Genomic DNA, 26826 nt, shown 5'->3' on the forward strand with positions numbered 1-26826 from the left:
CAGCAGGTGACTGGGAGTCTGCAGATTTGAATTCTGCTTCTGGCTCTGCCACTGACTTGCTGTGTGATTTTGGGCAAATCACTTAACCTCTCTGGGCCTCAGTTTCCTGCCTTACAAGAGAGTTGGGAGGCTAAATGCATCAGTGTTTGCAAAGTGCTTTGAGATCCTCAGGTGAAAATTGCTGTTGTGGTGCAAAGTATAATGACTGAAATGTGAGGGGAGGATGGAGATGGGAATGAGAGAGGAGACAGAAACAGGGGAAGAAAGGAAAAGGGTGACTGATGAGCAGAAGGGGAGGCAAGAGGAAAAAAGAGAGGGGACACCCAGTGATGGGGAAGTAATGGAAAATGTGAGGAAGAGAAATGAGTAGCTGCTTGTCAGAGTGGATATATTTTCTTGCATTGGCACTGAGGGGAATTAGAATTGAAGAGTTTGCCCTGTGGAGCTAGTGTGTGGTGGCACAGTCTTGAAGTTAACGGTTTCCCTGCTGATAGCATCTCTGTCAAACAGCACTAGTGCAATGGAGCTGTCCTGGGGAGGGAGGAGCCATAGAGCCATAAGGCCTGATCACAGAGACGTCTCCAGGCAGGATGAGCGCCGGATGTAGAAGCGCCTCCCCTCGTGCCCTTCAGGCCTGTGCACAATTAACACTGGGAAAAAGCGGGCATCCTGGTAGGTGGGTGGGTTTTCATTGATGGCTAGCTGACTAGAGTAAGAGCAACATTGTTCATCCTGGCAGCCACGGTCCGCAATGCTGCTGCTGCAGCTCCTCCCGAGGCCTGTCCTGTGGGAGCCATGAACCCGGCACAAAGAGAAGCGGCTGGTGTTGAGGGAGAGGCGTGAGTTTCCGCTGCCACTGTGGAAGGCGTACCGGGAGAAGATGGAGGAGTTGCTGGAGGCCTGGTTGCAGCGCTCACAGCCATGAGCTATTTCACTGTACCCATACATGGAGTAGCCGTTGTACACAGGGGAGTCTGTCAGGTCCAGGAGCATGGCCTCCGAGTAGCTGGGGATCAGCTGTCGGTTGGTACAGATGTGCCATTCCAGTTCAGTGTTGTCCTGAGTGTTATCCCGGGGCATGCGATACCTATACAGGGGCTCCTCTGCTATGCCGGGCACTGTGTACTCTAGGCCTAGGAGCTTCTCAACATGGTAGTGCACGTACGCAGTCCGATACTCTATGAGCACCCGCAGTGGCCAGGAAATCATCAAGACAGCTGCCACCCAGAAAGTATAGTGGGACACGTACCATGGGAGATGCTCTGGGTCCCCATAGGCCATCATAAGCTCTTTGAAGTCTATGTTTTTGAGCTGCATGCCTTCCCTGACCTCCATGTAGTCATCCAGTCCCTCAATCTCTGTGAAAAAGTGAGTCCTCTGGGTCAGGTAGGAGTTCTCTGACTCTGTGTTGGCAAAGCTGAAGCACTTGGTGAACTTCAGCTTCGTGGCTGTGTAGCATTCTAGGCCTAGCAGCTCCTTGGAGATGTCCTTGAATCCACAGTGAGAGTAGTCAAACTCAGCTTCAGCCACATGTGTGTTGACCCGCTCATGGTAGACCTGCGTGGTGGTATAGGCATCACCATTGCGGTACCGGGTCACCTGCCGGGTGCGTCGTACAAAGTGGTAGCTGATGGCCTTCCACCAGATACAGGGAGTGGCTTGCTGCATGCGGTTGATACGGTCATAGACGCTGTCCACATCTGCCTTGTACTGGAGTTCGCTTTTGGCATGGCAGTGCCAACACTCCACCAGGTAGGCCACGTACAGCATGGTGAGGAAGGCTAGGGGGATGTAGACATAGCCATCAGAGCACGGGCTATCATGGTAGATCATAGACTTGCCTTTGAAGGAGCTATCAAAGCTGAGCTTGGTGACTCGGGCTAGCTGACACCAGGCCACAGCACCCAGGCAGCCATACATAAGGATGGAAAGAAGGAGGCATTTCCAGTGGGATTCTCTGCACATGGAGGCACTCAAGGACTGCTTGACAGGGCGTTGCTGAGAAGCAAGAGAAAGAGTAATTTATGTCAGTGGCGTCATTTTACATAATACATGACTCTTACTTTCAAGATTGTGTTTGGCTTAGCTGCTGAATGCCTTAGGGCTAGCTTGGGCCTATAGGCAGAGCCCTCAGTAAGGTGTGGTGTATAAACTGCAGTCACAGGAGTAGCCCCAGAAGGCATTGTGCCTCAGAAATGTCTCCCCAAGGCACAACACCTTTCCTTTTCTCTCCTTGCTCCACAATGGGAGTAACATGCTGCAGGCCTATACCGACAGCAAATCTACTCCAGACCTCTCTCCTTCTGGTCAAACTAAAATCGCAGCCTGTCTCTCTGACATCTCCTTGTGGATGTCTAGCCTTCAGCTCAGGCCAAATATGGCTAAAACAGATCTTTCTTCCAAAATTCTCCCCGCTATCTCCTTTCACAGTCCCTGAGGACAACACCGCCATTCTTCCTGTCACTCATGCCTATAGCCCAGGTGTCATCTTCGATTCAGACTTCTGTCTAGGTCCTCATATCCAGGTTTGTAGATTCTTTCCGCTTAACATCGCTAAGATATGGCCATTCCTATCCATACACACAGCTAAAACTCTCATCCAGTCTTCTTATCATCTCGAGTCCCAATTACTGCCACATCCTTTTCTCTGGCCTTGACAAAGGCAATTGTGCCCTTTTCATATCCATTCAGAAGGCAAAGATCATTTCGTAGCCTGTCTCTTTAACCATGTCACCCCTCTCTTCATATCCTTTCACGGACTCCCTCTTCTGTTGTATCAAACGCAAGCTGCTTGTCTTCACTTTCAGGCCCTTCATGACAGAGCCCTACCTAGGGTTTAATTTGTAATGAAAGAGGTGCTGTGTCTCAAGCATTTTTTTTACATTCACAACAGATGCAGCAACCCCAGAGGCACGGGGGCTATGAACTGCCAAGCCTAGAGGTGCCGGGGCTCAGCCCTGGCACAAATTAAGCACCCTACCTATCATCTCTTATTCAGTATGGAAAAGTCATCTCCTGCCTCTGACCAGTCCAAGAGGCCAGCCTCCATCACCCATGTGTTAAATTTCAAACAAGCACCTTTTGTGCTTTCTCCCCTGTTGCCCCTCATGCTCTCTGTAACCATCTGCAAACCCTTCCTTAAAACTTTACTGTGCTGTGATGCCTGCAAAAGACATGACAACGGTTAGGCTGCCAGTGTGCAGAGGCCAACGTCGATCATGCTGACCAATACTGTCTCACTGTGTCCTTGTACTATCCTCATGTGTTGGGGCAGAGCCAACGCTTCACCCATTCTCACCTCGCCCATGTGCTCAGGGGTGAGGATAAGCAGAGGCACAATACCTGCTCACTCCTGTGTGCCTGTGCCCCAGATCCGATAGCCCACACAGGGTTCTTATTCTCTGTTACACCCCTATAAGGACACATAGTCCAACCTCTGCCTTCATGTACATCCTGTGCAATCCCACTGAAATCAATAGGGTTGCACAGCGTATGAATGAGAAGACAATTTGGCTGCTGTCTCGGCCCTTACATTCTGCAACTGCTAAATTTCTGAATCCATGCTCTGTTGCTGAGAAGCTTTGCGAGCACTCTTCTTTAGTGGTTTTGCACCCACTCATTCTGGCCACGCCCCAGAGTTGGCAGAGGACTGCCAGAGCAGCATGAAGCCGGAGGAATGTAAACCAGAACCAGGGCCTGTGCCTCCAGCAGCACGGAGCTGACTCAGAGGTAAGAGCAACACCTACCAAATTATCAACACCATGTGTGCGGCAGCGTTGTCTTGGAGGTCTCCCATCCAGAAACTGCCTAGATTCAACCATGTTTACTTTCAGTTCTGACAGAATCACAGTTCCAGGTAGCATGGTAACAAGCTGAAAACAATATTGGCTAGAAGCAAAAAAAAGGGCTTAAGCTATGTAGCTAACGGTATATATGTGAATAGTTCAAATCCAGCAGATCCCCCTGCTTTTGGGGCTCAAAAGGCAGGACACATATCACAAGTGTTTACAATTTACACTCATACACTCCCACCTGTGTTCCCTGAGAGGACAGGATTAGCGTCCTCACCCTGATGATGTTGCAATGCATCTGTTGCATGTCATGCTGTGCTGGGCTGTAATAAGAAACAAATCAAGCCAAGTAGCCAGAAACTGTAGCAACTGAGCTGTCTCTTTATAAAGAGCAGCAGCAGCGAGAGTTCCAGTACCGGCTGGCTCCAGTGTACAGGCTGGGAGGAGCACACTCAGCAAGAGCCTTACACCTGATGTGTCTCTGTCCTGGCCTCCCTCTTGCTACTGATGCCATTTGGCCACACTTTATAGTAAGAGTGTTGCAGCAATAAATACAGTGAAACACACCAAGACACATACACCATCTCTCTGCTTTTCCACCTCTGATGCAAAAATAGAACCAATTTATCTCCCAAGGGGCCACCTCTAACATTCCAAATTTCTCAACAGCTTCCAACAGATGCCATGTTTTTGTTTCTCCCTAATATTGGTTGCCTGAGGCCCACAACAGGCAAGATTCAGTTCTGGACCAGTGATGAGTTTAAGGTCCAATGCTTCATGATCCTGCAGAGTAGGGTGACCAGATGTCCCGATTTTATAGGGACAGTCCCGATTTTTGGGTCTTTTTCTTATATAGGTTCCTATTGCAATCCTATTACCCCCCATCCCGATTGCACTGAGGACTGGGCCATCAGCGGTGCACAATGACCTGGTCAGCTGGGATGATGTCCTGCTGGCCCCTATAGCCAGCATGGGAATTGATGGGAGCCAGCAGCAGGCACCGAATGAGGCAAATGAAGTGACTCTGTTGATGAAACCAGTCCCAGAGGAGGCTTTGCTGCAGGAGCAACTCATCCTGGGGCCATACTCAGAGGAGCTTTTTGACGCCCGCCTGGCCCGGAGGAACAGCCCACTGTGGCTCCGGCCACAGAAATGGAAGAGGGAGAAGCTGCCCTGGAGCCTGGTAAGTTTCTGACTCTATTTGTGTATTTCTTAGTATAGGAATGAGAGATGGCTTTTGGCTCTATGAACCAATGCAAACCCTGGGAAGCAGTATATATCTGCTAATGGTGGATTGCATGCCAGTGCCTTGCATCCCCCCTCCCCCACCCTGTGGAATTCAAAATGGAGACGAGGAAACACAAACAGTAAAACAAGCATGTAAGAGTGAGTTTTTACTGGGAAGCAGAGACGGATTACAGTTTGTGGGGCCCTGGGCCAGGACAAGTGGGGGCCCCTCCCCTCCCCTTCCACCTGCAGTCCCCCCCACCCCTCGGTGCTCCCGCCAGGGAGCAGGGTCGGGGGCAGCGGCTTGCCCTGCTCTGCCCCCCTGCCTGGCGCTCCTGCTGGGGAGCGGGGTCGGGGCACAGGGTCTTGCCCCCCTTTGCCTGCCTGCCCGGCACTCCCGCTGTAGAGCAGGGTCGGGGCGAGGGGGCTTGCCCGGCCATGTCTATGGAGCGTCAGTGGTGTGAAGCAGCCCTCTGCCAATACACTGACGTTCAGTAAGGAACATTTTCTGTCCTTGAAATTCCAAGATGATGTTTTCTGGGCTCCTGCACTGAGCTATTTGAAACAGTAACCCTCTGAGTCTCATCCTATTCCAAGAGGAAAGACAAGCTGAAAGGCAAGCAGGAAGGCTCGGTCTGGCTGCGCAGCTTGAGGACAGGGTAGTGGTGCAGGAGCAGGCATTTGCTTCACATTTCCTGGAACAGGAAAGGTGGTGAAGGGAGGACGACAGAGCGCAACAGAGAGAACTGTTTGAGCAGCGGCTGTCTCGAATGGCCGCAAAAGTGAAGGCTCCACTGGCTTGTGTCCCCTCCGTGGTACCCTGGCCTGCATTCCAGGAACAGCCTGGACAACTCCATGGCTGGGTGGGCCATGATGCAATCGGGCCTATCAGTCTTCAGTGCTGAACCCTACCCCCGTGGATGCCTCCATACCCTTGCCCCGGCACCAAGTGCATGGCAAAACTGAAAGGAGAATGGTGCGCCAGGGGAAACACAATAGTGTGTATATAGGGTGTCTTGTACATCATTTCACTGTTTGCACACGTTTATGCTCTTGGATACTTTTAAAGCTTTTGGTGTTGCTGGTGTTATGGTGGGCTAATGGCAGCTGGCCTGCCAGGCAGTGGTTGAATATTGTACTTTTCCACTAACTGTGTAAAAATAAAGGTTTTCATTTCATAAAGAAGATGTATTGCCATCACTGCAACACATCATATAATGTGTATTTCAAATAATAAAGGTAAACAGAGGAGCAGGGACAAGTGGGAGGTTGTATGCAAAACCCATGTCTCACTACAGCTATATACATACATCAGTTATTAACATCAATCCATTCTGGTTTCTCCACCCCACCCTATTACATAAACAGTCACATCATTCAAACTACAATGCAGGGCAATCAATGCCCCACAAGCACATAGAGGCACTATTCTCCCTCTTCAGTTGGCCCATGGAAGTCTATAATGTGGGAGCACAAAGCCGCTCTGACTTCTGTTGCCTGGGTGCATCCAGCTCCAGCTGTGGTAGATGCACTTTCTGGTTGAGTGTACCAGTTCAGGGGGCCTTGCAGTCATAGGTTCATTCAGGGGAAAATGGCTCACCATTGGCTTCACAACGATCGTGAAGAGCGCAGCAAGCCACAGAAATGCGGACAGCATTGATGACACTGGCATCCAAATGGGTCTGTAGATATCGCCCGTGGGATTTCAGTCTGCCATATGCACATTCAGCCGCCATTCTACACCTGCTAAGAGTGTAATTAAACCTTCTTTTCCCAGGGCATCTGAGATCAGGGTATGGTTTCATAAGCCAAGGCAAAAGGGGGTACACAGCATCCCCCAGAATAACAGTGGGGATGGAACTTCATATATAGTAATGTCATGTGGTGGAAATAATGTCCCAGCCTGTCCATGAATACAGACTCTCTCAATCAGCAAAAAACCCTGGCATCATGAACTTTTCCAGTGCAACCAATACTGACGTTCACAAATCGACCTCTGTGGTCCATGAGGGCCCGCATAACAATGGAGTAGTACCCTTTGTGGTTTATGTACTCATGTGCTACATGATGAGGGCAAACTATGGGCACATGGGTCCCATCAATGGCCCTGGCACAGTTTGGAAACCCCATTCTCTGAAAGCCAGCAATTACTTCAGGAATATCTTTTATACCTACCATCTTGTGCTAAACCACATGCCTGATTGCCTCAGAAACCTCCACTGCCACTTACCCACAGTCGACCTTCCAATACCAAACTGATTGGCCACAGACCTGTAGCGGGTTGGGGTAGCCATCTTCCAGATGATTATAGCAAGCCGCTTGTGGACCGTCATGGCCAGGCTCATACATGTCTCTTTACACTGTAAGGTCAGGGCAGGCTGCTCAGAAAGCTGCAGAAATACAGGTTTTTGTGTGTGAAAGTTCTGGACCCATTGCTGGTCATCCCAGGTCTGCATGACAATGTGATCCTACCAGTTTGTGCTGGTCTATGGAAAGGATATCAGTGGCTATAGCGAGTGTCATAAGCAGCATCAGCCAGTTCAAGTCTGCTATGTCTGTGTCCTCCTCCTCCTCCTGCTCTGTCATTATCTCTGTCAGGTACCTTCAGTGGGTCAGAAAACACTGCTGAGCTGCCCACCAGCGCCTCACATTTTGGGAGGGTGCTAGGAAGTCTGAGATACAGTTGGTTGGATTCATGTCTGCATACTCCAGTGTGGATGCCAGAGCTTCAGGTTTGGGCCTGGGTTAAAAAATTCTTAACCTAAATTTGGCAATCACTGTATATGCTCAAGCCCTGAGTTCTCAGACCCAGAGTCCGCTGACTCAAGTCCCACTAACCCTGGGCTTACATTGCAGTGCAGATGTACCCTGAGTGGGTGGAACAGTCTTGTGAAACTCCCTCTAGCACCTATCTTTAAACCCTAATCCCATTATCACTCTGCTGTGCATTTCTGCACAGCCCAGCCTTTGGGCCCAGCAAAGCCCACAGCCCCAGGCTCTCCTGATATGTGGGAACTATGGTGGGAACCTCATGAAGAATCTCAGACGTCTTTTCTATATTTTAAAGTAAGTTTCTAGCCCTCTTCTTTGTGAGGGGACCGTAAACTTCTACAAACTACTCTCTAGGCTTGGACTGAAGCAGCAGCTGGGCTTTCCTTCTACAGCAGAAGGTCATGATGGAACTTCAAATCCACACTCACCTGCACACACAGGCACTTTTTGGGTAAAATGAGGCAGTTACGTGCCAATTCTGGAGGAGATTTTCAAAGCAGTGCCAGGGCTCCAGCCATCTATTATAATGGAAGATGTGTAAATCCCCTGCACAGCTTTGAAAATCTCAGCCCTCCTCAGTAGTCCCAACACCTCTCCAAATCCCCAGGCTGGGACTAAGCACAATGCAAGGGTGGACTAGGATTGTTTAAGGCTCGCTGTGATACCTGAAAGCATAATATGTTCCCAGTGATACTGGAAATACCAGAATCACGCCAAAATGGCAGATATTCATGCAGTTTGGCAAACTCATTTTGCCCATCCCTACAGCCTGTCACTGTCTCTGCACCATTGCCCATACATGCCAATGCCTCCACAGCAGCTCAGCTGTAATCCCCAATCATGCCTCCATCTCTTTCCTTGATTGTCTACATTTCAGTTCTCTAGGGCCCACTCTCCACACACCAGCAGGTACAGAATGCTGCTACCCTCCTCCCCCCATTCTCATAGGCACAAAGAAGTGCAACTATATCACTCCCATCCTCAAACAGCTCCCCTGACTCCTCATTCACTTCAGAATCCAGTTCAAAATGGTCTTTGTCTTCAAAACCCTCCATGGAACTGCTCAGGGAACCTTGTCATTATTTCTCTCCTTTTGTTCACTGTCTTATTCCTTCTTTTTGTCCCTGCACCAATTCTCTCTGCAGCTCCCTTGTATCTTTCTATCTCCTCAGCTGTTCATTTTATCTCAAATCCCAAATATATTTGACCTGGCCTATACACCTTCATTTCTCCCTTCCTTTGGCATTATAATTATTTAATGTTGTAATTCTATTGGCATATGAGCATTTTGGCTCAGTTTGTATGAAAGATGCCAGATATAATAAAGAATAAAAACAACAATAATAGTAATAAAGTATCACCCACTCTCAAAATTTAATAAAGAAACACACCCTTCTTTCACACAAATTCATTATATATTAAACTACAATCTATGAACTTCATATGCTGTCATGGCTTGTTTACTATCTGCTGGTGTGAAGCCTTTGGACCACTGCTTTAGGTGATAGATATTATTTAATTTGTTCCTATGGTTATTAGAAAATAGTCTGGAAAGTCACAATCTGCAGATGAAGAACTGGAATTTCTGGTACATGTACCAAACAGGTGTTTCTAGGTTGGCACTTGAAGAGATTACCAGAGGTTGGGCAGGTGTGTGAATCTACAATTAGGTTAATTTTCCCCTTCAGGACACACCTAGAGAATCCTGTGTGCAGTTTCATTTGTAAATCATAAAGTATCAAAGCCCTGACTTGATGGGCAGTTGCGTTCAAAGACTCTGTGGGGTGGCAGGTGCCCAAAATAAAGAGCAGCTATGGAATGGTTTTGGTTTACCGGGCACACCCAGTGCTTCATGTTCCTTGTTGAACTGCAGCTACAGCATGTTAGTCCTTTTGCTTCTGCAGCAGTAACTCAGTACCGCCCTCAGCCCCACCCCTTTTTAAACAATATTGTTTGTTGTAACAAGCTTGGGGTCAGACTTTGGCTTTTACTCCTAGATACCAATGACGGGTGAAGGAAGAGGAGAGTCTGAATATACAAGCTGGCATATTCTTCCACTTGCCTATCAGGGATGGAGTGTACTCTGTTGGCTAGAGCAAGGAACTGGGTACCAGGGCACCTGGATTCTTTTCCTGATGTCTACTGTCCTTGAGTAAGTAGTTAGGAGCCCATTAAGGTGTGCATTATTACACTCATTCTGAATGTCTTCAGCAGAAATGTCTCTAGCATGGCCATTGACTTCACTTTGGAGGTAGGAGCACGCAGCACCTCTGAAAACAAGGTCCACTGTGTGTCAAGTTCATCATCCAAAATTAGCAGACAACTGAAAATGTTGGCTCATGTGAAAATGTTGACCAAATGACCACATGACAGGTCCCAGCTAACAATGAGCTGGGATTTTTATCATGTAAATAATAATCAAGGATATTCTCAGTTATTCTTGGATATTTAAAGATATTCTTAGGCATCTAAAATATTCATGAATATTCCTGGTTTTGTAGGGATATTCTGGACCAGGGAGCTTCAGCCTCCATTAAAACTAAAAGCAGATTCATAGAGTTTAAGGCCAGAAGGGATCATTAGCTCACCTAGACTAACCTCCTATATATCACAGGCCATTACATTACATCCAGTTACCTCTGTACTGAGCCCAGTTGTGTTTGACTAAAGCAGGGGTCGGCAACCTCTGGCACGCGGCTCGCCAGGGTAAGCACCCTGGTGGGCTGGACCAGTTTATTTACCTGCCGACGTGGCAGGTTCGGCCGATCGTGGCCCCCACTGGCCGCGGTTCGCCGTCCCAGGCCAATGGGGGTGGTGGGAAGAGGCACGGGTGAGGGATGTGCTGGCCGCGGCTTCCCACCGCCCCTATTGGCCTGGGACGACGAACCACGGCCAGTGGGAGCCGCGATTGGCCGAACCTGCCATGTCGGCAGGTAAATAAACTGGACCGGCCCGCCAGGGTGCTTACCCTGGCGAGCCGCATGCCAGAGGTTGCCGACCCCTGGACTAAAGCATAACTTCCAAAAAGGCATCCAGCCTTGATTCAAAGACATCAAGTGATGGCGAATCCACCTCTTCTTCGTAATTTGTTCCAACAGTTAATCACCCTCACTGTTAACAATTGTGCATAATTTCTAACTGGAATGTGTCTGGCTTCATCTTCCAGCCATTAGTTCTTGTTACACCTTTCTCCTCTAGATTAAAGAGCCCTTTAGTATTGTCTCTCCATGAAGGTTCATATCCACTGTAATCAAATGCCTTTTCCAACTTCTTTTTGACAAGCTACCCAGATGGAGCTCTTTAAGTCTCTCACTGTAAGGCATTTTCTCCAGCTCTTGAATCATTCTTGTGGGTCTCCTCTGCTCCCTCTCCAATACCTCAACATCATTCTTAAAACAAGGACCTTTTCAGAATCACCACTTTCCAGGATACAGTCCCCCACTCTGTAGGTATGGCCTTCACTCGTTGTTCCTAGATGTATGAAATTGCATTTGGCTGTATTAAAACACCTTTTATGTGAGTGGGCCCAGCTAACCAAGCAATCCAGATCACTTTTCATGACTGCCCTGTCCTCATTATTTACCACTCTGCCAATCTTTGTGACATCCACACATTTTATCAGCAGTGATTTTACATTTACTGCCATAACATTGATGAGAATGTTGAATAGTGTTGGGCCTAGCACCAATTCTTGCAGAACCCCACTAATTTAATTAGTAAACTTATACAAGTTTATGCCTTCATAAAACTAAATGTCTAGGTTGTAAAACCAAAACCATGAGCCCCAATGTAGTCATTAAAGAGCCCATGCCAGTTTCAGCACCAATGCTTTGGTGTAATGACAACATTCAATTCAGCATAGTAACAGTTTTACATAAGTCCTCCTTGTAACTTGAATTGCCTAGGTGCTGACTCTGTGGGTGCTCTGGGGCTGGAGCACCCATGGAAAAAAAACAGTGGGTGCTAAGCACCCACCAGCAGCCCTGTGGATCAGCGCCTCCCCCTCCCCCCAGTGCCTCCCACCTGCCAGCGGCCCCTCAGATCAGCTCCTCCCTCCCAAGGCCTCCCGCCCATTGCAGATCAGCTCTTTAGCAACATGCAGGAGATGCTGGGGGGAGAGGGGGGCACGGGGAGGAGTAAGGGAGTGTGTGCTCAGGGTAGGAGACGGAACCGGGTGGAGCAGGGGCAGGAAGAGGCAGGGCAAAGGCGGGAAGAGGTGGGGCTGGGGGGAAGGGGTGGAGTGGGGGCAGAGCCTGGGGAGGAGCAGGGGGTCGAGCACCCCCTGGCAACTCATAAAGATGGAGCCTATGTTTAATTGAATAACTTATTATTTACTTTCGGTTCTAAACTGTTATTTAATGTTGCTGTATGCTGTTAGACAATAGTAGTGTTCTACTCCAGAAACAATTGCATTTTGGTGATGCATGAAGCAATCCCTCTCTGTATATCTTTTTCTAGCTAAGTGCAGTTTATAGAGAGAGGATAGCTAAGGTTGCAAGCAGCTTCCATTATAAGCCTTATATTTATTCCAGTTGTAACTCTGGCTGGCAAAATAAATTTGACCTGAAATTACCATTCTTACACTGAAGGCTGAGGAGACATTTTCTGCAAAATTCAAAGGAAACTGACCAAACTGTTTTTGAGTTATAGGTCGTTAAATATGTTACCCTAACGTGAAATGATGACCTAGGTTTATTTCTTTTTCTCTCTCTCTAGTTAAAAACTGCCTTGTTACTACCCATTCAAATTTTCCACATCTTAAATCTTGAAAACTCTTGCAGTGGGTCTATTTGCAGAAAATGTGTTGCAGATAAATACAATGATCCATTAAATTTCTTTTGCGGATAGTTTGGGCCCAGTGCTGACTGTGCTGTACCTGACTCCAAGCCAGATCTGTTGGTTCCCCACTTTCAAAAGCATTAAAATTCACACTTAATAAAAAAATCATTGCAAAAGCATTTCTAAAATAGACCTCTGTCCCTTTTAAAAACCATGTCTGCCTTTGATGGCTGACCTCAAGAGCTGTAATTTTGCTGAAGCAAACTGCTATCATGTCTAAAATGAAAGATTGAGGGGAAAAACAGAGGGTAACCCAAACGTGGCCTGAATGGAAATAGCAAAAATGACAGGGAAACGGAGAAGAAAGGAGAGAGAGGGAAGTGAGCGAGAGGAGGGAGAAAGGATAACCCAGACGTGGGCAGAATGTAAATGGAACAAAGGCAGGGAAATAGCAAAGACAGACAGTGGAGAGAGAGAGCAACTAACCTACACAGGAAGAGACTGGAATATAGCACAGAGATGGGGTGCAGGTAAGAATTAATTGGATGGCAATGAAGATTACACCACTAAAGCATGATATACTGCAGTGATCCTCAATGTGTAGTGTAGCTGTAATGTTGCATGTGGCCTTTCCAGGTACCACATATGGTTCCTGTGGAATTTGCTGGATAAGAGCTTTGAAAGAAAGAGAAAAAAAGAAACTCTTTCCTTCAAATTCCATTTTAGCAGACTTGAGCAGTGGGGAGAGATTGTGGCAAATGGAGTCAGAGAGCCTCATAACAATCAGCCTCTGCATTCCACTGTGATGTTTGCATCACGGCGTTGCAGAAATATGGACATCACTCTACAGTGCCTTTATGATGCCATTCAATGGTAAAACAACTCAACAACTCAGCAAGGCTAAGGATTACTCATGTGGGCAATGTTTACATGGGGGAGCCTTTTTTTTTTATATACCGGATAAGGGGCAAATAAGTAAAAGATTGAGGACACAGACAAAGGAAATCAGAGAAGAAGAAACAGAGGTAGACAGGGAACAAACAAATAAAGAAAAATATGATGGGCTAAATTAATCCCAGGTGTAATTCTACTGACTTTAGTGGGTGTACACCTGGGATGAATGTGGCTCAGAGAATGAGGGCAGTGAGATGAGGAAAGAACACTGGATTACCAAACATTACGCTCTACAGCAGGATGGTGCGTGCCATGCCTGGGTGGAGATGGATTTTTGCTATAATTCTGTGAATCTTTTCACCTTGATCTAGAGAGAGCTGTGAAAATGCTTCACCTAAGCAGAGAAATGTTGTACAAGGCTACCTGTTGGATGACCAGGGTGTTAATACAATGATATTGTCCAGCACAGTGGCACCATACATGCAGCAAGGTGCTGCAGTATTCCAAAGTGTCCCACGCTTTAGAGAAATATTCTCAGCTTGCTTCAGTTGGGCTTTGGAAAAGAGAGACAAAAAACTCCCTGTGAAGCTGCCTGTGAGAATTGCATTACAACCCACTTTTCTTCTGACCATTTGGGAATTGGCATAACTGTGGTCTAACGCTGTGGAGGTGGGGATGTCTAGAGAAGAAAGTTAACTGATTGTGAACCATTCAAAATCAGTGCACATGGTCCTTTTTCAATCTAGTTCCAGCTGAACCCCTATATCAGGTCTAATTTGACATCTATATAACTAGAGAAGGTCCTGAACCAAAATTCTAGCTCCCAACATCCCTGAATTAGGAAGATGACCACTCCTGAATTTCAAGGTGTGTGGACCCATATGTCATGGCCTTCAGCCAACAGGAAGTGCTGAAAGCATGGCTGCCAAAGTGTATAGAGAGGAAAATATAAGGGGAGAATTTAATGGAAAGAGTCATATAGCATCCAGGAGGATTTCCCCACAGCACCTGTTTGTTATTGGGTATATGTTAAAAATGCACTGTTTGCTCTTCTGGAATGGAATTCCAATCAAAGTGAAATCTTTGTTCAATAACTCTCGTTTTAAAAGCTGTGCTGTCAAATGCTGCTTAGAAATGTTCTTTCCTTTGGTCTAAAAAAAAAAAAAGTCTTCACACACTCTGTGCCTTTGTAGTGTCACAAACCTAGAGGTATTTATTTCTGCAGAAGATTTAATCCTTATCACTCCCATCTGCTTCTTGTGCACCTGAATCTCTTTTGGTTTTAAATCTCTGCAGCTTCTGTTTTCCTCTCATTAAATCAAGTTATCAGACTGATTGTTTAGAGAGAGAAGGCCATGCAAAATGGAGGGGGGCAAATTCTCTCCTCAGTAATAGCCTGAAGCAGGATGGCAGGGTATAGTACCCAGCAGAGAGAGGCAGAGCTCTTTTGCTGATTGGTCTGAGTGGCAGCTCTAGGACCTTGCATAAACACACAAAGCTGTTCTACTGACTCACACTGGCCACCATCCCAGATGGGTCCTATTGACTTCAACCTAGTTTATAAAAACATTTGAGCCTCCCTCTGAAGAAGAGGGAACCAGAGGCAGGGACAGAAGGAGCCTCCAACCCTGAAAACAGTCAAGTTCATGGGCAAGCTCTTGCGGGGTGCTTGCTAGTTCTTCAAGTTAGAAGTAAAGGAAACCCCAGGAGAGAAGTAAATTTGGATCTTAGACAGTGTATGTAATATATTAAGAACAGGTGGGAATGCCCCCTACTTCAACACCAATGGCATGAAGAAAAGAATTTGGTCCAAAATCCATTTTTGAGTTTAAGGCATTCAAATTCTACAGTGGTGAGGGTCAAAAAATTAGGTAGCTGTCTAAGCAGAGGATCCTGATCAATAAGGTGACCATGATTTTTCAGAATTTTATAAAAGGCCCACTTCTGTGGCAACTTTTTACATGGTCACAAAACATTAATGCACAGAAAAGTACCACCTTTTAAAATGTGTGCTGATGTTGCTGCTGCAGCATTCTGACTCAGCAGCAACACAACATGTATATTTCTAGGAGAGGAGGACTTTATCCAGTAATTTTGTGTTCCGAATGAGTTCATCATCCAGTGCTGAACAAATGTTAAAGCTACTCTTTTACTCAAAGTAGATGCTGATAGTGACTACACTCACTTAAATTTTCAGTCCAAATTCTGCTCATCAGACTGAACTCTCATTCCACAGGACTGTTTGTTATCTCTCATAAGGACAGAGCAAGTTTTATTATTAATATAGCAGTGTGTCTTGAACATAGATTTTGCATTAAAAAAGGTTTGATTGATGAAATGAAAAAAACAAACAAACAGGAAATGTAAGATGACCTGAAAGAAATTCCTGAGGCACCAGGATGTTATATGAAAAATGAGAACTGTACCAGTAAAACTGGGATGCATGGTCTCTTCACCTGTCAGTGTCATACATATCTGTTCAAGCCTGTCATTATAGCTTTCAAAGGAAGTTAAATTGGCTTGTGGATTTCACAGGGGTGTGGAAAATACAACTGCAAGGCTCTGTGCCTGACCTTACCATCAATTCACTATCCTTAGACCAGTCATTTGACCTCTCATGCCTCAATTTACCTAGACACTTAGAATAAAATAGTAATAATAATAATAATCCCCTTCTATGTCATAGGGATCATGTAGGACTTAATTTGTGAATATAAAACTCTGTTAAATCCTCAAAAGAAGTATTCTATGGGACTGATCCACACCCCACTGAAGTCAATGTTAGTATGTGCACTGATTTCAGTGAGCTTTGGCTCAGGCCCTATAAGAATAATTGTTCTGTTTTCATGTAGTTTTTATTCACACCTCTGCAGTTATTTCCTCCTTTCTTCTTTTTAACTAGACAGTTTTCAATTTTTATCCTATATGATGACTCTCTGGTTAGACTCCACACGCACCTGTCTTCTGAATCCATGTAACAGCTTCCTCACAGTAATAACCTGTTTGTGGCAGCTAACGCTACTGTAAGGAAACTTCTATCACTGAAGTGTCTACAAGGGTCAGGCATCAGCTGTGGTAGCTTCCTCACAGTGCTAGCAGTGTGTGATCCTCACAGGAGTGTCCGGACATTGTTACAGCATTAGCAATGCTGCCACAGAAAAGTGGGGTTTAAGGAATAAGTTTCCTTGCATCCACACCTTGTCAAATGAAGCAAGGACCCTGGCAGTGTGGTAATTATAACAGTGCCCCTGTTAATACCAGCTAGAATCTCTGCAGTCAACACTTCTCTGGGAGAAAAGAGAATTGAAGGTAAATATTGCCTCCCAAAGGAAGGTCACACAGACAAGTTCTGCCAAAGATTCTGACAGCATAGCACTTAGAGGACTTCAGCTGAGGCACATCCACTTTTCAGTTTAATTTTATCCAGTGCGTCCAAGCCAGGAGTCTTGGGTTTTGTTGCCACTGACTCATTGTGTCCTCAATTAATCTTGCTGTGACTGAATATACCCATCCATAAAATAGAAAACACACCACCTGCCTCAAAGGGACATTGAGAATTCATGTTTGTGAAGCGATTTAAAATCACCATATTAAAGGCACCCTGAAAATGCAAAGCAGCAGCCTGGGAGCTGGCTATGAAGAGAAGGCCAGGCAGCTTGGGAGCAGTCATATCCTGCAATGGGGTCAGTTACAAACTTGTGGTAGCTATGGGATTCCAACCCGCACCCCCAAAGCCACAGGACCTTGTGGTGGGGCCAGCAGACTGTTATAAACCATCTTTCTTTGGTGTTGAAATCCCAGTAGGGTAGTAGGGTTCACTCTATTGTACACCTTCAGCATGGAGGTAGGGTGTCATTCTCCCCCTCCTAGAACACACCTACTGTCTCATTTCCATCCAAAGAACAGTCCTCTGGAGGATACACTTGGTACTTGCACTTCTGGCCAGCCATTCAACCTCTTGCCAATTGAAAGGGTTTCTTCTCCTCTCTTTTAGCTATTGGTGGGATCCCCAGTGCTTCCACCAGTTTGTTGGGGATACACCAGCTCCTAGGTGGCTGGTGGTGGATTCCACATGGTCAGGGGCAAGTGCTCTAGGTGCTCCAAGCATTAGGCTTTTCCAGCTCTAACCCCTAGAATACTGATGGCTTTGGTAACAGAGGATTTCTTTACTAGAGCTGCTGGAAATAGGATCCAGATTACCTAGGCACCATTGCTTTAAGTTACAGCACAAAAGAGATGGTACTCCACAGTCCTAATGCAGCCCCTAGGTGCAGTCCAGTGGTGTCAAAGTGGGGCTTCTCATGCCAGGAGTAATCACTCCAGCCGTCCCCTTTCCTGGAGATAAGCACACACTGGCCTGCACATACTCCAGCCAGAGTCCAGTCCCCTTGTTCAGCACCTGTGGTCTCAGTCAGGCCACTCCACATAGCTGCCCCAATCTGCAGGCTCTTCCTGGCTGGCCACCTGCTGTAGATACCACTAGTCCCTTTGCCTGCAACTGGCTGCTTCCCAGCTTGGTTCTCAGCCCTTCAGTCCCAGTTCCCAGGCTGCTTGCAGCCCCTGCTCTAGCTCCCATGCAGTCTCTGCTCCCTCCTCTCTGAACTCAGGTGTCACTTCCCTTTCCTGTGCTTTGGAGATTATGGAGCCCTCAGAGGGCTGGATGTTGAATTGGGGATTAACATAGTGCCCTGTAATGAGCCAGCAGGTATTATACTAGTACCCAGAACCACAACGTTGTGTGTGAGTTAGGTTGCTCTGTACATAACATACCTAATCCAAAAATCACAAAAACAAAGAAATAAAAAGTTAAGGCATCTAATAGTACACCCCCTCTACTCCTTCTCCCAGACATCCACCCACCACCGGAACCACCACCATACACCACAGACAACACGTCACAATCTTAACTCTGCCCCAGCAGGGATGCCAGCCTTTGAGCACTCTCTTCCCAAAATCCATCACCAGCTTTCTGCCATCCCTCACCCCTTACTATGTTCTGCATGTTTCTGGAACATCACACTCTCTCATGTTTGGGGAACGGAGGGCTGTGATCCCTACTGGAGTGGAGTGAAGGTTGTGATGTATGTTGTCTGTGGTGAATGGTGATTGTTCCAATGGTGGGGTGTTGTGTCTCTGGGTGGAGGAGGAGGAGTAGAAGGTGTGTACTGTTGGGTACCTTCACTTTTCATTTCCATGCTTATGTGGTTTTATGTTATGTACAGAACAACCTTGACTGATGCACAAAAGTGTGTATTAATTTCCCAGGGATATTCAGATTGAAAGTAGCCATTGCTCAGTTACATAGTGCCCAGATGACTTGGTGGTGCCACTCCAGAACTGGATGACCACTGTGACAGAGCTCCTAGTCCAAGATGAACCAACAGCTACTGCTTGATAGAAGGTCCTGGTCATCATAAACAACGGGCTCACTCGGCTCATGGCCATGTAAACCAACAGTTTTAATATAAAACCACATTTTTCTTTTTAAATTAATAAAATAATTACATAACCCAGAGACCTCACTGAACTCTATGTACATTATTTTTTAATTTACTTTCTACAGGTTGACAGGTTTCAGAGTGGTAGCCGTGTTAGTCTGTATCAGCAAAAACAACGAGGAGTCCTTGTGGCACCTTAGAGACTAACAAATTTATTTGGGCATAAGCTTTCATGGGCTAAAACCCACTTCATCAGATGCGTGGAGTGAAAAATACAGAGGCAGGTATAAATACATAGCACATGTATCTTTTCATCTTTCCATCTTTTCATGTGCTGTGTATTTATACCTGCCTCTGTATTTTTCACTCCATGCATCTGATGAAGTGGGTTTTAGCCCACGAAAGCTTATGCCCAAATAAATTTGTAAGTCTCTAAGGTGCCACAAGGACTCCTCGTTGTTTTTTTTACAGGTTGTAATTTTTAAGTTAGAAGGGCCTGAAAAACCACAAGACTCAGCACACGCTTTTGTGGACCAATTTTTCATTTATTAGAACGTGGAAACTAATTAACTGATTTTCTTGAAACTCCTCAGAAACTTCAAGTTTTCCTCAGAGATTATGTACATAAAATTTGGGCCAGATGCACTGGCTTGTTCATCAAAAGCAAAGTGCTTGAATTCCTTATTTAAGTGAACACAATTTTAGCGATGGCATTGCAATCGTGTTGTCATAATGACTCAACAAACCTTTCAATGGTTATTGTTTGTCATCTAACATTTGTCAGTGTTAATGTGCTACAGTATACTAGAAACTCATCTAAAGACTCGTGCTACTCACTAGGTGCTACTTCAGAGCTTCTCAGTCTTTTTGCCTCCATTTTTTGCAACATCTCCCAATGAGATGAAAAAAACTTAGCTACCATCTTTTGCAAAGAGGCAGAAGGAGATGGCAAGAAAAGCAATATCAGGCACAGATACAGATTCTCAAATTGTACTGGTTGGAAGGATTAAAATAAAGAAATGATTGATACACTCTTATTCAGGGGACCCAAGGTGGGTCCCTTGCACTGAGGTAAGCAAAGGCTGGGATCCCAGCGGAGGCAGCATGCTCTGCTCCCAGGGAAAAGATGTACCTTATACCACTTTCTAGCAAAAACTTCCACTGGCTTGAGAAGCAGCCTTTGTGAGCATCAGAGGGAGACTGGTCCAACTGTTCTCTGCCAGAGAGAGGTTAGCCACAGTATGAGGCCCCTGATGAAGCAGGAGAAAGTAAAGAGAAAAACAAGTAGCATTCTTGGGGTTTCAGGCATGGAGAGCTTTCTCCATCTGAAGTGGTGGGAGAAGAGGGGTTAGCAGGGCATGATATTGTCTTCACTTTTGTTTATTGTGAGTCCATTTCTCTTTCAGGGATATTATTCCAAGATCATTCATGATTGGGAAAACCAGGCCTTCCACAAGGGTTGTATTGATGCTGCATTGTTGGATATCACCAAGTAAGAGAATTTACTGCTCTTCTGAGTATCCAATAAGTAGCAGTTATTCCTATCCGTTGTCACACAGTGGTTACAATTAATTTGATTCAGTCCTATACCATTTAAATTCATGAGCCTGATCTTCAGCTGGTTTAAACTGTCCAAGAACCATTGAAGTCAATGTAGCTACTCCATTTACACCAGCTGAAGATTTGACCACATGTATTTAAGGACCTATCTTATATGTTTCTTTGAGTCTTAGGCTAGGTCTACACGTAAAATGCAAAAGCTGCAGCACTGTAATGCTTCAGTGTAGACAATTACTACAGTGACAGGAGAGGTTCTTCATCACTGTAGGTAATCCATCTCCCTGATGGGTGGTAGCTAATTCTTCCATCAACCTAGCGCTGTCTACACCAGGGATTAGGTTGGCTACACTACGCCGCTCTGGGGTGTGGACTTTTCACGCTCCTGAGAAATGTTGCTATACCGATGTAACTTTTCAGTGTAGACCAGCCCTTACTTTGTACTTTATATTTTAATGCTTGGAAGACTGTGGAGAGTCAATTAGAAGGGCACGATGAACTTTAGTCCTAAATAAACCAGACAGATGAAGCAATGAATATTGTTTATTACATTAATGAGGTTTTCAGGGCCTAGTGCAATTTTGATCATGTAGTTCCATCAGATGGTTTCCCATGCTTTTTTCTTCTGAGTGGTATCCATAGCAGAGCATTATTGAAAGGAAATCCAAACTGATGGTTTTTCATAGGTACTAAAAAACACACTGCTAGGAGGAAGCCCACACTGCTAAAGTCCTATGGAAGGACACTACTGTTAAAATGCACATATTGCTGGAGTTATAGCTGCCATTTGAAGCTCAGACACAGGCAAGTGCAGTTTCTTCGTTATTTTTTTCACTATCAGAAGCTTTTGGTGAGGAGGACAGAGTACAGAGCCAACCCCAGAACATAGAGCATAGACACATGATTAGAAAATGAAGCAGGACAAAAATATAGGACATAAGAAAAAAACAGAAACTCTGAGTGAGGATGTGAAAAGACACAATGACAAAGCTAGGATTAGCTGTTGACAGGATATGCAGTGCAAATATTCCCTTGAACTACATGAACTGTAAAGAAAGGTGTTCCATTTTCCTGCATTGCTGCTATGGTTGGAACTTTGAACTGCATTTACAGTGAGGTTATCCGTATCAATAAAGCAAGTTTATTCCTTGCATTATGTTTGCTTGGGGAATAGAGGTGGGGAGGGGAAGGGATCTTTCCTCTTCTGTCCTGATTCAAAAGCGTTTGGATGAGTGAGGTAATTGGGCCAGCAGGTGGCAAATACACTTCATTGTCGGAAAATGTAGAATTAGTATATGATCAAAGCAGCAGTCTAAGGATTATGTGCTAACATGGGACAGTCTTCTGGCAAAGCAATCAGGTAAGGGAATTGGAGAGGTGGAAATATCAGCCTAGTCTGTAGCAGCTGTGTTTATATAAATAAAACAAAAATGAAACAGTTACTAGAACACATTAGCAAAGGGACAGAATATGAAACAAAGGGTGATGCTGTTGCTGTATGACGCTCTGGTGAGGCCCTTGCTGGTATCTTGGATGTTACTTTGGTAGATCTTGCAAGTGGGATTCAGAAGGGGCCAGGGAGGGAATGGTGCTTCTCTGGTGTCATCACCCTCTGCCCCTGATCTGGGAACCCCCAAAAGCTCCTCTGCCAGAACTCTGTGGGGATGGTGCTTCATGGAATTTTGGAGGGGGCAAGGATGAGAAAGACACCAACTGCTCTCTGCAAGATTGTCACCTACTGACCCTCATGATACCTGATTGGGAGCAGTGTGAGTCTTCCCCCCTCCCTCAGCATTGTTTCTATTGAGCAGAGAAAGGAGAGAATGTAGCACAGCGCCTTCCTTTAGAAGGAGGAGGACAACAGGGGAGCATGGAGGAAATGTCCCTCTATGGGACTAAGGGGGTTCCCATCCCTGCATATTCTGGAGATCTACAGTGTTGGGGGGCTGTACTCCCTGTTTACTCTACAGGGCCCATAAACCTTTCTCCGAAAGGGAAGATTTGATGAAAACGCCATGAATTTCCTGGGCCTCTTGTCACCTTTCCTTGATTATGATTCAGTCCATAAACAGGGTACAATTTAGAACATGAGAATGTTAGGTCTAAATCTAAGTCATGAAGAAAGGTAAAGGGAGTTGATCCAATTCTTAGCATTTCCAAGGCTGTGAAATGGGATTGTTAACAATAACACTATACATGACTGAAAATTTAGGGCATTCAACCTAAAATTTATTAAACAGCATAAATTAGGAATTCAGAACTTCATGCAAACAGTGATACACAAACGACTATGATATGACAGGGAGAGAGTGGGCAAATGAATATTATAAGTGCATTTGAGATGCCTAGACTTATGTCAGAGAGGGGGGTATGGTGAAAAATCAGGATTCTGTGATTAAAATAAACCCCAAAATGGAAAATGCATTGTGTTGTATGGCCTTTTGTGTGTGTGAGAGAAAAGAGTCACGCAACATGCTGGCTGCTCTAGAGAGAGACAGAAGCTCACAAATAAGCAATATTTTAAAAAGTTGCAATACCGTATTTTTAAAGGCAGCAATACTAAATGGTGCTGTCATGACCATAAATGGCACTCTTTGATGATATAAGAAATAAGCTCTCCATGTGCCTGCACTGGCAACTGGAGATGGATGAGATGACTTAAGAGGTCTCTTATCTGTAATGTTATGATCATGTCACACAGCCTTGAGTCTGTGGATTTCAGTAATATCTGCCCATTGCTTCTTGTAGTTTTCTCTGTCACCTGGAGAGCTTAACTGATTACATTGTATCACACTCAATTATCGTTTTTTAATACAAAGGACAAGTTAAAAGCAGCAACGGACAAGCACTATTTAAATCTGCAGGAATGGATGAGACAAATATTTCAAAATGCCACTTACCTGCTGGTATCCTGATTCCTTGGCAATTATTTAGCTATGGAAGGTTATAAATGACTTTTTATTCACCAAGTTTAATTGGCTAAAATAAAACTTCCAATTAAGCTTTTAAAATTAAGATAGTTATGGCCAAATCCTGATCTGGTGTAAACTGGCATTGCTACATTGAAATAAATGGAAATACATTGATTTGCACCAGATATGGGTCTGGATCTCACAGTAATTTCCAATCTGGGAAACCTGGCCAGCCAGCAGTTAAAAACATAACAATGGAGGAGGGTGGGTTAGAGCAGGAAAGGCAGTCAAGAAAGAAGGTAAATGAGAAGGAAAATATTTCTGGAGAATCCATGTAGATATGGAAACACCTTCTGAAATACTTGGAAAATCATTTCTCCTTCCCTTCCCTACCAAAACCTTTGTTAATGAGTCTGTGTTTCTTTTGCAACAGCTGTTGGCGTTATTAAACAATGCAGAGCACCAGCTCTAGGTCTTGCTTTAATTGTCAATACCATGCAGGTAAACCACAGAACATTGGTCTTAAGTCCTAGGGCTTCTTTCTACACTCATTGAAGTCAATGATGAAGATCCACTGACTTAAATAAAGCAGGATCAGGGTCATAGTAGGTAACTGAAAACAAATTGTTCTTCAAAGGGTCTGTTTTAAATTGTATTTGTTTAGACTCCGCTGTTTCAAACATCTATTACTAGCTTGGGAACTTATCAGTTTTGTTTTGTCTTTTCAATTAAAAGCTTTTCTAGTCACCGTTAAGATTTTCTTCCATGATTTATAAAGAAACCGGAACACACAAATTGTGTGAATAATAGATAAGCACCCATGTTATACCAGACACTTAAGGGGCTGTGGGGGACCTAAGAACATTACACAGAAACTGTCTGTGCAGGCAGAAGGGGGAGGAAAGGACTCATTACATAAGGCTAAAATAACGAGACAATGAGTTAGTGTAAAATTAAACACGGAATGTTTGTATTGGACCAGAGGAAAAATTTAAGAGTGGGGATCATTTAAGCATGATATAAGTGTGGAGATCAAGTACTCTGATCTTCAGAAATGTCCAGTAAGAGTCTAGACATTTTTGTGGTGGGATTAATACAGTGAAAACCCTCTGTGGTTTAGGAGCACAGACTGGCTAAATCAAGAATTCCTTCCCAGCTCTACCCAGTTATTGATCTCCTATTAGGCTGTAATTACATTGGGGAGTTCCAGTGATATCAGCAATTGTAGAATGATAATAGTTGAAATTTACAGTTGTGAACTATGCCTCACAAGTTGAAAAGTGACTGACTATGGGATAAAATACTTGAAATCACTGACTGATGACATTATTGTCCTGTAGTAACTTTTTCAACCTAAGCTGAAAGGTCAGTTTTATACTGTTTAGAAATTTTTGTTTTTTTGTTGGTGGTGGTTTACTCTAAATATACCTGAACTTAATGTGGGGTTTGCTGAGGCTGCTCTATTTAAACTTACAAGATCATGTGGCCCTCTGAATCAGGGGCAGAGCCCCAGCTATCCTGAATAAAAGTGGAAATGTTCCTTGACTGATAGTGTATGCCCCTCATATTAATTTCCTTTGGGGAGGGGGTAGCATTTAAATTTGTTGTTAACTTCACACTACTTTAAAACTTCCTCTCCCTCCTATGATTTATGTCCTATAATGAGGATGACAAGCCTATGAAACTGCAGAAGAGCAAAGAAGTACACACCAAATGCTGCACTAAGTGTGACAAAAAGTTTAACTATCTCTTTGCTCTAAATGTATTCTAACATAGGATGATGCTCTGGTGCTTATATTTACAATCCTTGAGTCATGTGACTCTGTCTCAGCCAATGGGTTATGGGTCAATATGTTTTATGTCAAACTTCAAATAGACAACACAAGTTGATTAGAGGTGATCATCTTGGAGGGCAATAGTACAAAGCTATTTTAAGTCACTTGAGGCCTCAGCCAATTGGATTGTTGCTTGGAAGTTGAAAAAGGTGTGTGTGTGGGGGGGGGGGGGGAAGAGTGTGTTTTTGTAGGCCAAATCCTGAAATCCTTACTTAGGCAAAATTCCCATTGAACTCGGTGAGTTTTGCCATAATAAGGACTTCAGGATTTGGTTCTGTATTACATTGTTAGATATTTAAACACAAAGCTTAAATGTTTCTATCTGAAACTTTCTGGTTTGCATTCCACATACCCAGTACATTATATTGCATCACTGTAATGTTATAACAATATAACAGTATGAGTATAGTATGGATTTTGATATTGTTTGATCTTTAGGAATTTTTTAGAACACTCATATTTTTAGTACTTGCCTAAAGGTGCCATATATTGTAATTGTGTAGAGGCCTATTAAAAATGCAAATGTTAGTGATTAGGGTCAGCAGGCATTAAAGTTAACCAGTGCTTGTTCTGCGGGGTATCCATGTTTCAGAGAGAGCACAGCAAGAGGCACTGAAACGTCTGGAGACAGTTTCATGATTCTGTCTGGAGACAGTGATTTGTTCAGGACAGTCTATAAACCTGCAGCAGCCAATGGTTAGGAAAGAAAGAAATTGTAATGTCAGCCAGACAACTGCAGAGCCCTTCTTGTGACTCCCTTACAGGAGAAGCAGGGCGAGACTCCAATCCCTTCTCGGGACCTGGTGCTTGGGTCTGCAAAGGAGCACTGGGTGATCCTGCCTTGTCTTTTGGGGCGGTAGGTGGGGAAAGCACAGCCCCTTACTCAGCTCTCTCGTCCTGCAGGGTGTGGTGGAGGGTAAATCCGATGCTGTCATGGGGAGAACCCCAGCACCGTGGAGAGCTCCCGGAGCCTGCTGGGGGCATGGGAGGATATTCTCTACTGTGTAGGGTGGGATTAAATCTCCCTACACCGGCTTCTCCACTGATACCGGCTGACTGGTTACTGCCTCAGTAAAGGAGCTGCAAGAAGCCCAGCGAGGCTGCATTACAATCACTTATTTTTTCTCTCCTTTGCATTACAAACCACATACAGGTCCCCAAATGCCCGTCTAGCTGGCTAGACTTAAGCAGCGACAGCTCCTTACGTTGCTCCCTGAGACTGTTTTTCTTGCACTGAAATTCCCCGCAATTTCCACTCGCCATTTCATTTGTTTAATCCAATTCGGACGAAGAAACACCAAACCCCGCAAGTGATCGAGCCCTGCCCGCAGTCCGGGTTTTCCCGCCGAGTTCAGGAACCAAGACCAATTACCGATCACTTTCTCCTCTTGGGTTTGTATACAATGCATACGTGTGTCTCCGTCCGCCCAGCTGGGGCTGTCACACACATGCATATATATCCACACACTGCACACAGGTACACCAAGGATAACCCCCGCCCCGCCCAGATGTGCCCTGGGTTGCTCACCTCCTCTCGAACATCTGCAGGTGCTGCTGTTCTTCCCTCTGGGCTGCTCGAAGTTGTTTCAGCAGCTGGTTCTGTTTCCACCTCCGAAGACAT

General features: G+C 45.1%; 1 protein-coding gene across 1 annotated transcript; it reads right to left on the reverse strand.

The window, feature by feature from the left end:
* Nucleotides 1-567: 567 nt before the first annotated feature.
* Nucleotides 568-26826, reverse strand: LOC112104864 (transmembrane protein 151B-like). Its single transcript, XM_026651203.1, has 2 exons — nt 26734-26826; nt 568-1998 (listed from the first exon to the last, which is right to left on the reverse strand). Exons 1-2 carry the CDS (start codon nt 26824-26826, stop codon nt 568-570), a joined length of 1524 nt encoding a protein of 507 aa, XP_026506988.1.

The sequence above is a fragment of the Terrapene carolina genome, unplaced genomic scaffold, assembly GCF_002925995.2.
Source record: "Terrapene carolina triunguis isolate 2854851 unplaced genomic scaffold, T_m_triunguis-2.0 Scaffold96, whole genome shotgun sequence".
Lineage (NCBI taxonomy): Eukaryota > Metazoa > Chordata > Testudines > Emydidae > Terrapene > Terrapene triunguis.